Here is a 14530-nt window from a genome sequence, read left to right on the forward strand (position 1 = left end):
CAAGCCCAGCCTGAACTGCGTAGGGAGACCCTGTCTCAAAAAAAAAAAAAAACTGGAATGGTGAATGCAGAAAGATGTTCAACCTGACGTTATTTATAACCGCCACAAAACTGGAGACAATTTCAAAAGCTACCATGGAATAATTATGGGAAATCCACTTAATATGCTTACAAAGTCCATTTTCATGACCCTATAATGACAGAAATGTTTTATATTAAGTAAAAAATTTAATGGGGAATTGTTTTATATTAAGTGAAAAGCCTGGGGTGTAAAGGAATACATTATTATCTGCATTTTCTTTTTAAAATGCAGTGAGTTTGTAAATGTTTATTCATTTTATAATATGTGGGCAGAGAAAACTAAAGCTTTCTGAAATTTATCTTAACTTCACTGGATGATGGGGGGAAGCATTTTTTGAGAGCAAGAGTCTCGATGTATAGTTCAGGCTAGCCTTGAACTTGTGGCAATCCTCCTGCCTCAGCCTCCTGAGTGCTGGGATTACGGGATAAGCCATCACACTGGCTCTTTGATTTTTTTAAACACATTTTTCTGTACAGTACTTCCCTACTTTTTTTTTTTTTTACCTAGACCATATCTTATTTTTATAATCAGTACAGCAAAATATTCTTTCAGATCAAAATAGTTTATTTTTCAAGTAAGACATAAACTTAAGTATAGTTTATAAAATTTGGGGGAGTTGTTTGTTTGTTGAGACAGGATCGAGCTATGTAGTTTAAGCTGGTCTGAAACTCGCTATGCCTCCCAGGCTAGTCTTGAAGCGATCCTCCTGCCTCAGCCTCTGGAGCGTTCGGAGAGTGCTGGGATTACAGGCATGGACCACCAGGCTCCGCATAAAGATATTTTTAATTGCATAAGGTAAAAGACTAGAAGAGCAGAAAGAGTTTGGGTGGGTTTTGTTTTTCCCTCTTCTGTGTTTTCCATTGTTTGCTGTGTATTTGTTCCTTTTAAACTCAGGAACAGGTATACAGCAGTTAAGGGTGTAGTTGCATGAAAGAGCTGAGAACAGGGACTGAGCACTGAGCAGATGTGGCGTGGGCCTTCCTGGGCTCTCATGAAGGGCAAGGCGGTGACCTGTGCTGTGAGGGATCCCTGTGAAGTTGCTCTGAGGTCCTGCGCTTGCAGCTTCCTGGGCTCTTCCTTTCTGCTGAGCGTGCATAGGCAGGTTTCCTGCTGTTCGGAAGCTCTCCGCAAATGCTCGAAGCGCTAGCCTGGCTTTGACCAGTAGTCTGTCTCGTGCTCTTGAATCTGGGGAGTCTGGGTTCTGTTTAGGTTTCTTTGAAGGTGGCATACCAGTGACTCAGGCTGTGGGAAAGGGAGAGCCACCTCTGAGGGCAAGGCTGAAGAGGCCACAGATGCTTAGCTCCAAGGCCCCTCATCTAGGAAAACTTGGCATTCTGTTAGTCCCAGGCCAGAAATGCCATCCAAGCTTTCAGGAGGGAAAAAAATAGTAAGCAAGGGAGAAAAAAAGGTTATAGTCATTTTCTTAAGTACTGTTTGAACACTGGTTTAAGTGTGGGGAAAATTAAGTATGGAAAGGAGGCTTAAACCCTTTTCCAGTGTAAAATTTAAAATCCATGTATGTAGTTTTTACGGAAAAATGAGACATACTTCTTTCAAAGTGATCTGGTGATTAAACAGCGCTGCAGCATGCTGGTTGGAAGGAGCCCAGCTGTACCTGGCTGAGAGCAAAGCCCTGAAAGGTTGCAGAGAGAAAACCAGAGATGTGCACCAGCCCGGGAAATAGCCTGGGAGCAGAAAAGGGTGTGCTTGAGTTTCCCTTCAGGACAGTTCAGAAAGAAGAGTGCATCTCCCCCATGCCGCTGAAGCAGACAGCTGAAGGTCTGCTTAAGTCGAGGGGCAGGTAAAAACAACTGCAGTGGCCTTGACAGCCAGCTCCTGAAAATTACCGGAAGCAAGACTGGGCCTGCAGAGCGAGTGCCCTGACACTTCTCACCAGGGTGACTCATGCAGGTTAGAAACCTGCGCTCTGCCTAGCCGAGCAGGGGTGGGGAGCAGCACACATGGCTGACCTTTTGCTGACTGTAAGGCATTTGGCTAGGTACTGTGGAGCTAACAAGGTATGTAACGCTCGGACTTTCCCTCAGAGCATTAACACTCTGTTTGGGTAAAGGAGTAGGGTGATAGGTAGAAAGAAAGATAGATAAAAATATAAGGCAATACCCTCTTCTTTTTATTTTTTTGAGATGGGGGTCTCCATATAATTCAGGCTGGCCTTTAACTCACTATGTAGCCCAGCCTGGCCTCGAATTTGTGGCAATCCCTCTGCCTCAGCCTCCCAAGTGCTGGGATTACAGGCATGTGCCAACAGGCCCCACTAACACCCTCTTCCTGAGGGATAATTTGGAAGTAAAATATCATACTTGAGCACATACAAAAGGCTAATGCAGAAGAAGCCTAATCATACTTAAGTTTTTCTTTCCAAATTCTAAATTATGGACTGTTCTTTTAAACATCTGTAGCCCTTTTCTTTTGATTATGATGCAACCCCTAAAATGCTTTGAAAGTAGAATGTTAGCCCCTGGAGGACAGAAACAATTTACTGTGTCTAGAACAGCCCTGGGTATTTGGCGATGTTGCTAAGTGTACATACAGAAGTCAGACAACAGGGCCAAGCATGTAGCTCAGTGGTAAAGCACCTTCCTAGCATGTGTGAGGCACTGAATTCAGTCCCCAGTACCACAAAAAGAAAAATCAAAAGTTGAACAACAGTCAGACATATTCCAAGAGAACTTCTGTCTCCCAGTGAGGTGCTTATAAAATTCGTAATGCCCCTTCACCTTTAGACACAGTCCCCTGAGGTGTATTTTCAGGGTGCCCTGCGGTTTTTATTCTGATGCTCGTTTCGCATCTGACATAACATCCAGAGCATCAAGCTGAGGCTCAGAAATTCCTGCTTTCAACATTCCCCACAGCTGACGTCCGTACGATCACTGCCCTTTTAATCACCAGCACCCGTGCTGCTTCATTTTCTAGTAAGCACAGAATCCGGTCAGTCAGGTCTTTCAAACAGACATGGCCATCCCAACAGAGGAGGAGATGCCGAAATTTAACTGTGACATAATTGTCAGAAGCCCCGCATCTTTATCTGTACCGTGGTTTAGGGGTACAGCGAGTTCTGGGTTGAAGTGTGATGTGACTGAAGCTAAGGAAGGTCTGTAGAAACTCTGGCTACTTACCTGGTAGCTGCACACTCGAGAGATAGACCTCACCGTGAGACAAAATAAATGCGCTTCGAGTTGCGCGAACCTTGTAAACCAGACCTGTAAATTGGCTGCCGCCAGATGTTGCCCTTGCAGACTCGTGACTTAATCTCCTTAAGAAGCTTTTTCTGAGCAAGGCTGAGACTTCTCAGAATGCACTAAATCTGTGTTTGTGACCCTGACGGAGTTCTTCCTGCCAGGGTCTGGAGGGGGTGCGCCTGTCAGTCTCCGTGCTGTGTTAATCCCTCTGATGCTGGACTCCAGGTCTCCTTCTTCCGCTCTTTCTCCCATGATGCAGAGCCCGTGCTGGGGCACTAACCTGCAGTGTCTCTGTGCTTCTCTTCTTACCTCTTCTTTCCCCTTCTCTTTCCCTTTTGCTGTGGTGTGTCCAGAAAAGGAAGTCGAGTTCCAGCGTGCACCTAATGGTGAGCCTTGCCTGCCCACCCATCCGCCACTCCATGCTGCCTGTGCCCGCCTGCCAGCCACGCAGACCCATTCTGCCATGTGCGCGCGCTTCACTCATCCTCACTGCATGTCTGTGCCGTGTGGGCAGGTGTGGCCTGTCCTGCCAGGCCAGGGCCATTGCCCAAGGTCACCCAGCGGCCTCACACGTGGGCTTTGGAAGGTGTGGAACGGCACCCCTTGCTGTGGAGGTTGGATGGCTCCCCGCAGCCCAGGGCAGGGAGTGAAGCTGGCAGGGACCCAGGCCAGGTGGCAAGCTCAGGGAGACCCTCACTCACTGTCACTCAGGAAGAGAGGCCTTGCTCACTGATGTGTGCAGCTGCCGCACACAGACCTGCACCTGTGGGCAGTTGTGTGGTGGGCCGGGGTGGACTATAGGCTCTGGCTCTGAGCCTTGCTCACCTGGCTTTTCCCCTGGGCAAGTCCTATTCTCGGGCTGGACCCAGTGTTCATCCTGCACACCGAGCCCTTGGGAGCAGCTGACAGACTGCAGCGCGCGGGTCTTTCTCACGGGACACAAGGCACCAAGGGGAACTCTGCAATCTGAGTCATCATGCAGCTGTCCGTTAAAATCAAAGATGGGGTCACCTGGGTGTCACCCTGAGCCTCTGCAGGCTTTCTAGGCACCCTGGAGTCCTTGTCCCCTGCAAAGGTGTTGGTGTCAGTTGGGCTTTGTGAACGGGGCGACCTTCCGTCAGCCCCGAACAGGAGGGGAGCGTCAACTGCTGAGCTAGGAGGGCTCTGCTCTCTTTTGGTGGGAATGGAAGAAACAGCTCCCCTGGGTTTGGGCCCACGTGCTGGTTCCTCCAGGGACTCTCTCCAACCTGCAGAGTTCCGCGGAGTCTTGCAGCATGTGGTACCTGGCTCAAGGTTCCAGGAGTAGCCCTGAGTTTGGGGTGGATAGTGTTAGGTCTGGTCCAGGAGGCCTCCAGGCAGGATGTAGGGCAGTCTGGATGCCTTCTGTGTGGGTCCTAGCAGGGAAGAAGCATGTTCTAGCTGTCAACACGTCCTCATTATGCCCTGCAGAGGCAGCAGCCACACATTTGTCTCTCTGCCTGTTGAATAACTTGCAGGCATCAGGCTGCTCGGCGGCCGAGACTCCCCCGGGACACCCAGTGAGACTGTCTTCTGTTAGGGAATCGTAAGAGGCAGAGAGCGTCGATAATGGCTCACTGCCCTGGAGACTGGCCTCCTTTCTTCCTCTCCAGCCTTCCCACTTCCCTGCCTGGCTCTGCCAGTCTATGATGTTTTAAAAGGCAAATGTCCCTGGTGGTGGAGCTGCTGTTAGGAACGTTGGCCTGCCTGCCGGGCAGCCTGCTGTTTCCTGGGGCCTGGATTCCGGACCACAGCCACAGCCCCACCGAGATTTACCTGCCCCTCCATGGAGCTCTGCCCTCGTTTCCGGCTGATCAAGCCCAAGATTTACTGGGCAGAAGGTGATCAGCGAAGCCTTGCCTTTGCTCCCTGGGGCCCATGGATATGTTTTGCACCCAGAGTTGAATTTTCTCCCTATCCTCTCTGACACCATCTCCTAGGTGAGGCATTCTTGCTCTTCTTCCTCTTCTCTTTAGAGCAGGCTTCACGCCGATAGGGAAGGAAATGTCAGTGCCAGGTAGATGGGCAGCAGGAGATTGCCCACAGACAGGGCAGCCAGAGTTTCTGAATCTTGTTCTGTTTCCTTATAAATCCCTGTCTTTTTCCACCTGTAAAGTAGGAAGAAGATCCTGAGTTTCTTCGGTCAGGTCTGACTATGCAATGATATGGCCTTGTATAGCAGAGAGTTCTGGAGAAATACTTTAAAACAAGGCTTTGTCTGGTCCCATCTTGAGGATGCCTCCAGAGCTAGGGCTCTGGGGTCCTTCCAAACACGCCCTCACTCTGGTCATCTCTCCAGCCCTGGCTCCCATCTGTGGAGTGTTCCAGTGGCCACTCAGGCCTAGCTCCTCTGGGCCAGGCCTGGGGGCAAGGGAGGTCTGGGAGTCGAGCCTGAGTGGCTTTGGTGACACAGGAGGAACTAAACCATCTGTTTTCTTGTCTCAGCCACAGAGCAACAACAAAAACAGTCTCGTAAGCCCAGCCCAAGAGCCCGCGCCCTTGCAGACGGCCATGGTACCTCCTGACTACAGCTTCTCTGCCCCTGCCCCGGCTGCCCCTGCTCCTTCCCTTTTCTTGCCCTGTCCTGCAGGACTCCTTGGCCTCTTTCCTCTTCTGACCCCTGTAGAGCAGGCTGCTCTGTGTGCTGCCCTGTAGGTACCTTGCCCTTCATTTCCCATGCTCCGTCCTGCATGGCAGAACCGCTGGCTGTTCCTGCTCCTTCTGCTGTTGTGGGGAAGAGTAATCAGGGCTCTCGGCAAACCTCCCAGCCCCAGCAGCGCCCCCAGTGGGTCTGCTCCAGGGACTGGGAAAAGGAGTTGCTTATTAAAGGAGAGGGTAGGCTCTTTCTTGGGACCTGTACCTCAGTTCCTGGAGGCCTGCAGAACCTGCCTCAGCCTCCTCTTCACAATGACAAGGACAGAAGGAGGGCTGGGGTCCCCCATGTCTGGATGGTGCCCAGGTTTCTGGATTCTAGAGAGTCCTATCTGTCTGAATTCTCTCAAGGCTTTTCCAGGGGGTGCTGTGTCTGAGAGCTCCTTCTGCTAATCAGAGCAAGGCTAACTAGCAAGTTAGCAGGGGGGTAACTGGGAGAGAAGCAGGGGTGATCTGCCTGCGACACCTTTTGCTTCCTACAGAACCTTGAGGACCACCTGGGAAAGGCAGGAGGCAGGCAGAGTGGGCAGCTCCCTGGGTTCAGCTTGCCGAGGGGACACCCTTGGTCTTTCTGGGAGACCTTATCATTCTGCTCTCCCTGTGTGCCTGCCTCCCGTGTACCCCTGATGAACACTGTTGTCAGGACCCTGCCCATGCCCCGAGTCCCATGGCTTCTCCATGTACTCCCCTCATGGCACCTCGGTGCAGAAAGAACCCTCAGAACCAGCAGGAATCAGGGACAGAGGCTCCTGGCCCCCGGAAACCTGCTTTCACCAGGCTGCTGCCTCTTAGCACCCAGTGACAGCGCCTAAGTCCAGGGCGTCCTGCCTCCCCAGAGTCCACTTGGGCCAGGATTATTTATCCCAGGGGGATGGCTGGTGGCCTGGGCTCAGTGGTCGTCATAGGTTTTCTAGCGGGTATTTGGGTGACGGTGGGATCCTTCAGGGAAGAGCTGTGGGTCTGTCCTCAAATCAGGAGGGTTATTTCTGTCTTCTCTCACAGGAGCCACAAACCACCGTGGTGCACAATGCTACAGACGGGATCAAGGTGAGTGTGTGACTCCTGAGCCCGTCTCCTGCTTTGTGGAGCAGTAGGAGACGGCTGGGCTGGGTCTGAGTCCTGCAGATGGGCTCCTGCAGCCCTCATCCTGAGGCTAGGTGTTGGCTGAGGCCAGGCCACACCAGTCTGAGTCCTGTCCTTGAATCCCTGGGCAGATCACTTAACCACTCTGCACCTCTCTTTTCCTATCTGTAAATTGGGGATGAAAATAACGGAATCTTCCTCCATGAGTTGTGAAGTTTAGTGAGAATAGATGTTAGCTGAAGGAAACACAAGCGAGGTGGAATCAGAGCTCCGTTGCGCCATACACCCCCACAGCATGTTTTCACTAACGTTAATAAATATGTAACTAGCCCTCCAAGCATTGGCCTCGGCCCTGGTTTACAGAGAGGACGTTACAAATTGGGGAGGTGGGGGAATAATCAATAATCAAAATAAAATCCAATAGTGAGAAGTGCTCTGAAGAAAGCGGCCCAAAGTAGAGAGACAGTGAATGGGGCCTTTAATTAAATGGTCAGGGAACTGCCTCTCAGGAGGGGATGCTGATCCAGCAGCTCAGGAAGGAGGCAGCCAGTGGGCTGTGAACCCTGGTGCTCTAGACAGAGACTGCAAGTGCCGAGGCCTGGCCGGCATGAGGGCTGCAAAGTCGAGCACAGCAGATGTGATGAGCCAGGGCCCGAGTCAGGAAGGCGGTGCTGGTGGAAAAGCAGCCAGGCCTGTAGTGGCGTTTGCACTGTTCTAGCAGCAAGAAGCTGTTGGCAGTTTGTAGCAGAGGAGTCACATAAATACACGCTGTAAAAGATGCGTGTCGCCACTTCTGGAGCAAGAGCTTGAGGGAGAAGGCAGCAGAAGCAGCAGGGAGACTAGAAGGTGCCGTAGTGGTTCAGGTGCGAGGTGCTGGCTGTTTGAACTCAGACTGTAGCTATTCAGTTAAGAAGGGAGGCGTGGCGTTTATTTTAGAGCTAGAACGAACAGATTTTATCTTAGATGGGTTGATTAGGACATAAGGGAAAGCAAAGCTGGACGTGGTGGCGCATGCCTATAATCCTAGCACTCAGGAGGCTGAGGCAGGAGGATTGTTGTGAGTTCAAGACCAGCCTGGGCTACAAAGTGAGCTCAAGGCCCGCCTGAACTGCATAGTGAGACCGTCTCTAAAAGACCAAAAAAAGCGAGAAGAATCAGGGATCGCTGCAGGTTTTCATCTGTTGAGTGACTGGGTAGATGGGGTAATTTACCCAGTTGGGGAAGAGTAGGACTGGCATTTGGGAGCCCAGAGTTTTGTAAGTCAGAAAGCAAGGGTAGGAGTGGAAACGGCACCTCCTGTGGCACTTCTTGTAGTAGCCAGTGCTCTGCTTCTGTTTTGCTTGCTCCTTTGTGCTTTCAAGCTTTGAGTGTATAGAAACACGTTCTTTTTGGCCCACAGGGCTCTACAGAGAGCTGCAACACTACTACAGAAGACGAGGACCTCAAAGGTAGGTGCTGGTCCTTGGAGGGGAAAGGACCCCCGCTGTGACCCCGGTGCCTCAGCTATGATTGGGCATCTGCCCGTCTGTCTTGAGAACTGGGATTGGTGCTCACTGCAGGAGAGAGTTTCACATGAAAACAACTTCCCATGGGCCCAGATAGAAGGCCCCATCTGGTGTTGCTAGGCTGGGGGAAAGTCTTCTCTTCTTTGACCTAAGTCTGGGTTCACTAAATCAGCTCTTCCTGGGCCCGGGGCTCAGACCTCCTGTTGCTAATAATGATGTGATGTCCAACAACAGGGACATCTTGGGTCCCTGCAGAAGTCGGGCGCCCAGTGGGACATCCTGGTTTTCCCAAGGCAATTCCCAGGATGTGAAGCTATCAGTTTTGTTTTGTTTTTTTGGTGCCAGGAATCAAACTGAGGACCTTGTGCTTGCCAGGCAGGTGCTGTGCTACTGAACTATCTCCGCAACCCCAAAACTATCAGTTTTAAAATCAGGATAAGGACTGAGGGTATGTAGCCCAGGGGTTGAGCACTTGACAGCATATTCAGTCCTCAGCCCTCCAAAAGAAAAAAAAAGTAAAAATAAAGGAAGAGAGAGAGGATAGGAAAAAAGAAAGACAAAAGACCAAGGCAGTCCCAGGCCCTCTGGGATGAGTTGGGTGCTCTAGTCCTGAGATTTGGCCATGGACGGTGGAGTTGGAACTGGTCTGATGTCTGTGAGACCACACGGAGCTGTGTCTTGGTGAGCCGTGAGGACCACCAGCCTGGGCTGGGGGCTGCCCAAGTGTGGGAGTGTGGCAGGCCCGAACAGTGGGACCCTCTGACCTCCTCTCTGAGTTGGCCTCCTGGAATGGCTCCCTTTGCCTTCCGTGAGCTCCCTTGAGGCAGGCATCACAGAGAACGGAGGTGTTGAAGAGCTGAGAGCATGTCCGTGGGCAGTAGGAGGCACTGAACCTTTGGGAACCAAAAACAACAAGAACAAAAACAAAAGTCGAAAGCAGAAACAAATGGTACAAAGGAATACCGCCACCCGGGTTGCCGGGAGCCAGGTCAGATGAGTTCGATCGAGGCGCTGCTGGCAGAGTGGAAGGCGCCCTGCAGGCTGGGCTCTCGGGCTTGTGGCCCTCGAGCGTCTTCCTTGGGGACAGGGTTCCCTATACAGGCTGTTTAGGGCTCGCCTGGAAGCCGCAAGCCGGGTCTGTCTGTGCACCTTCCTGGTGCTTTGGCCGGGAGGCCTCTGGCAGAGGCGGCGCAGCGGGGCGTGCCCAGTGCCCACGGCAGCCTGCACGTCACTTGGCCCCGGCTCTGCAGCGCCCCGGGCTCGGGTCCTGTCCAGCTTGCTCGCTCACCTGCCTTGTTCTGTTTGTTTTGGCTGCTCTGCCTTGCCCTGCCCTGCCCTGGCTGGCTAGCTGCCCCGCTCCGCACTGGGAATGGCAGCTCGGTGCCTGAAGGACGGAGCTCCTGGGACAGAACAGCCCCCTCTGCAGGCATGCAGCCCCAGCCTTCTCTCTGCTCCTCAGCCAGTAAGTGTGAGGGAGGCACATTCTGGCTTCCAACTCCCTGGCTCGTCCTGAGGCCCCTTAGGGATCCCCCCCAGAGCTGTCAGCCCACCCAGCTGCCCAGCTGGAGACCCCGTGGACACTAGGCAGGGGCCCTGAGTCTGGGGCCGGAGAAATACCTTCGAGCGGGTGGAAGCACATGGCATGGAGGGAGGGAGTAGGAAACCACTGGGGTGTGCAGTGGGCCTGGCCTCGGCAGCAGCCAGGAAGAAGGGCAGAGGCGGAAGCCGGCTCTGTGGGGCAGTGCTGAAATCGTAGTACCCGAGACCTACGTTGGGGTAGGTTTTCCTGAGGCTCAGCCTCATGTCATATTCCAGACAAGGGGCTCAGGGTGAGACCGACCTGAGATGACACCCCAGCCATTGCCTGCAGAAGTGTGTGCAGTAGCTTAGCTTCCCCAAGCTTATCCATGAGGGCGGGGATAGGGCCCGTCAGTGTTGTGACGAAGAAGTGATGGAGAAGGTCTTAACACGATGCCTCGCAGGGTCAGCGCAGTTCATGGTCCTCAGAGCTGTAGTTCTGTCTGTGCTGGAGGAGGCCTCTTGGCTTCTCTTCCTCCCACAACCACTGGTGTAGTTTCGGAACATGAGCCTTTTCACCCACAGGCCCTGGTCAGGTCCTCTGGAGGGTAGAGGGGTTCGGCAGGGTTGGAGCAAGACTGTGGTGTGGACATACCTGCTTGCCTCTTTGGAAGAGGAGGAGAGTTCCCTGGTTCTTCTAACTAGCTGCTTGCTCCCCTGGAGCTGCCCACCCTTGGTGGGGGCACCTTTGGTTGTGCTACCCGCTCCCAGCCGGGACCCTTGGCTGTGCTGGCCCAGCGGTGCCATGCTGGTGCTGTTCTGATGCTTGCGTTTGTCTTGCAGCCTCTTGCTCCTGTGAGGAAAGGCTTGTGGCCTGGGCCAGCCCAGGGAGTCAAGATCAGCCTGAGCTTGGTTCAAGTCCTCCCTTACCTGAGCGACACCTTTGCTAATGGCGGCACTCCCTGTATGCGAGCTGCCCACGAGGGCAGGATGTCAGCAGCTGTCCGCTGGTGTGGGATGGGCTGGGAGGCTCTGAGGGCAAGGACTGCCTGCCTGTCAGTCTGAGCTTAGTCTTGGTTTCCCTGAGGGACACGTCCTGGCAGGAGAGCTGGTATGAGAGTTACAGCTTTTCCAAGGCTTGTCCAGGGTAAATGGAGCCTCTGGCAAGAGGCTCTGGCAAGGGGCACACTGGGGTTTTTACAGTTCCAGGATCCCTTATCCCAGCAAAGCCTGTGGAGGAGGTGAGCAGGGCGAGAGAATTCAGAGTCCATCCTAGGGCTCTGTTCCTTCTTCCGGAGCCCTCATCCCTAACTAGATTCTGCTCTCAGCGTGGCTGTGGCCAGTGCTAGGTTCTGGGCCCTGGTTGAGGGCTCAGAGTGAGGGTAGCATTTGAGATCTGACTGAGCCCCTTCCGTGGGGGCGCTGGGCAGGGTGGAAACCGCTGTGTTGGAAGGTGCTTCGCAGAGAGGGCCAGCTGCTGGGGGTGAGTCACAGGCTGGTAGACCACTCATGATGCTGCAGGCTCCTTGGCTGTTGAAGAGAAGTGTTTTCTGCCACCTGGTTGTCGATGGAGAGGGAGGTGAAAGGCCAGAGACCTGTACCTAGCGGGGCGCTCACAGAGGGTACGGAGAGAGGGGTAGGCTTGCTCCTTCTGAGAAAGGCCTGAAAGACAGAGAAGAGGGATGACTTTGACAGAGGTGACAGGGGACACCCTCAGGGGTCAGACTGGGCTCTCTGTCACGGGAGAGGTTGCCCAGCGGGTGAGTTGGTGAATTCTTTTCTCCTACAGTGCGAAAGCAGGAGATCATTAAAATCACAGAACAGCTGATTGAAGCCATCAACAATGGAGACTTTGAGGCTTACACGTGAGTAGAGACCCACATCCTTGAGGCGTAGGTCACCCCCAAGGCCTTCTGTGCTCCCAGAAAGCCGCGGGGACTGTCGGGAAAGGGTGGGCTGGCCTTGGGCAGTGTCCGAGTTACACCCGAAGCCCCTGGGCCTCAGGTGGGTGGCCTGTGACTGAGCCTGAAGCACCGCCCATGCTAAGCCCCTGCTGACAAGGAAGCCGTGTAACTCCCTGACTGACAGCCTGCTTTGGCCTTTTCTCTCTCTCTCTCTTTTCTTTTTCCTTACCTGCAGGAAGATTTGTGACCCAGGCCTCACTTCCTTTGAACCTGAGGCCCTTGGTAACCTCGTGGAAGGGATGGATTTCCATAAGTTTTACTTTGAGAATCGTGAGTGGGTTCGTGCTGCTGATATACTCCTGCCTGCCCCTCCTCCCCTCGGCCTCTGCCCTTGCTCCCCTTACCCTTACCCCCGTTGCCCTTGTCCACGTTTGACCTTCCCGGCGCATCCTGCTCTGTATGCCTCCCCTTCCCTGCCCCGCCGGCCTTGTGCCCTGCTGGTCTTAAACTGCCCCCTTAAAGGCGAGAGCCCCAAACGCCCCTTCATCCTGCAGCTGCCCCGGGGCAGTGCTGGTCACCACAGCCAGGATCACCGTATTTCCTTAAGCCTCACCTTTTCTCAGGTCAGATTGCAAAACCCCCGAGATTAGGTTGAGCGGATCTCAGCAAGTAACCTGTGTCGGCAGGTTTCATAATAGAGGAAATTAAAACCAGAGTAAGAATGTGCAAGCAAGTAACAGGGAACTGGTGGTGATTTGTGATACTGGAAGTTGTGCAGAGAGGCAGGCACACCCTGATTGGGGGGGGTCCTCTGGTTAAAGCCCCGGGGGATAAACAGTTGCATCATCCCCTGCTCCCATCTTTCCAAAACTCACTGAGACTGCGCCCCATTGGTTCCTCTTCTTGTCTGCTTTACCCTGGGCCTTTCCCCATTCTCCACAGAGTTTTATTTTGTTGCTGCGCATTTCTGTGTTTAACCTTCTAAGTAACTCTTTTTACCAAAAGCAGTTACAGAGTTTATATTAGTTCTAAGGAAGGTCTCCTGCAGTTTCTATGTAACACTGGAGTTAAACTAAAATATGAATCCAATAAAAATGCCAGAGCCCGCACAGCATGTACTAATAATGACAGTCTGACTTCCCTTGCCTTTCCCCTGGAGGATCCCAGAGAGTCTTAGCTGGGTGTTTTGGTGACTTTTAACTTTGATGCCTTTTCTTTTTAAGTCACAAATCAGCTTTGAATGTTTTGAGTTAATAATTTTATAAGCCCTAAATAGGGACAGGCTAACTTTGTGAAATCAAAACATCAGCCTAACAGAGTGAAAAGACCATAAATCTGCGTGTGGTGGGGCACGCCCATGATCTCAGCACTCCAGAGGCTGAGGCAGGAGGATTGCTATGACTTCAAAGCCAGCCTGGGCTACATAGTGAGTTTGTGAGCTTAAGGCAAGCCTGAACTACAGAATGAGATTAAGAAAGAAAAAAAGAAAAGAAAAGAAAGAAAGGGAGGGAGAGAGAGGGGAAGGAAGGAAGCAAGCAAGAAAGAGAGAGAAAGAAAAAAGATCTAGCACAATGTTTTGGTGCATGCCTGTAATCCCAGCACTCAGGGGTGGGTTCAAGACTGGCCTGGGCTACAGAGTGAGTTCAAGACCAGCCTGAGCTACAAAATGAGACCCTGTCTCAAGAAACAAGAAGGACTCAACTATTCTCAAACTTCAAAAAACAAAAGGAATAAAGATCATAAGCTTCTGTTAGAGTCACGTGGGCCTGAGATTAGATGTGTGATTTGGGCAGATTACTTAATCTCCTCAGGCATATTTCCTTCTTATAATGAAGAAAATAACAGCAACGAAGAAATACATTAGCTGTAACCTCAGCATTAGGGAGGCTGAGGCAGGAGGATCACTGTGAGTTCGAGGCCAGCCTGGGCTATAAAGTGAACTCAAGGCCAGCCTGAACTGTATAGTGAGACCTTGTCTCAAAAAGACAAAAAAAAAAAAGAAATACAGCATACATGTGAAACCCCCAGTGCAGTCAATGCCTGATTAGAAGAGGAGCTCCTGTTGTCATCATTACCCCCATTTCTCTTCCCTGCGAGTCACTGAGACTAATGTACTGGGCTATCCTGACGTCTAGAAGGGTGTGCGTGTGGCGGGGTGGGCTTGCAGAGCCTAGGAATGGATTGCTGGAGGGAGACTGAAGGGCAGGCTGGAAGGAGCCTGACGCCCTCCAACCTCCCCTGCCCTGCCCTGCCCTCTACAGTCCTGTCCAAGAACAGCAAGCCCATCCATACCACCATCCTAAATCCACACGTCCACGTGATTGGGGAGGACGCAGCTTGCATCGCCTACATCCGTCTCACCCAGTATATCGACGGGCAGGGTCGGCCTCGCACCAGCCAGTCAGAGGAGACTCGGGTCTGGCACCGCCGGGACGGCAAGTGGCTCAACGTCCACTATCACTGCTCAGGGGCCCCTGCCGCACCGCTGCAGTGAGCTCAGCCACAGGTGCACTGCTGGGGGAGCAGCGGTTGGTTGGGGCCTGGACAGGTGGGGTCAGAGAGGGGGAGA

General features: G+C 52.6%; 1 protein-coding gene across 1 annotated transcript in view; it reads left to right on the forward strand.

Annotated features, from left to right (window-relative positions):
• Positions 1–14530, forward strand: part of Camk2g (calcium/calmodulin-dependent protein kinase II gamma) — a gene marked incomplete at its 5' end in the record, with an annotated part of 53263 nt that overhangs the window by 36340 nt on the left and 2393 nt on the right. Inside the window, 8 exon segments of the mRNA XM_013516755.1 lie at positions 3635–3667; positions 5745–5813; positions 6954–6998; positions 8434–8482; positions 9888–10001; positions 11847–11922; positions 12197–12291; positions 14223–14467. Coding sequence (XP_013372209.1) covers positions 3635–3667; positions 5745–5813; positions 6954–6998; positions 8434–8482; positions 9888–10001; positions 11847–11922; positions 12197–12291; positions 14223–14455 — 714 coding nt within the window.

Source organism: Chinchilla lanigera, unplaced genomic scaffold (genome assembly GCF_000276665.1).
Source record: "Chinchilla lanigera isolate Chin_1 unplaced genomic scaffold, ChiLan1.0 scaffold00036, whole genome shotgun sequence".
Classification (NCBI taxonomy): Eukaryota; Metazoa; Chordata; class Mammalia; order Rodentia; family Chinchillidae; genus Chinchilla; species Chinchilla lanigera.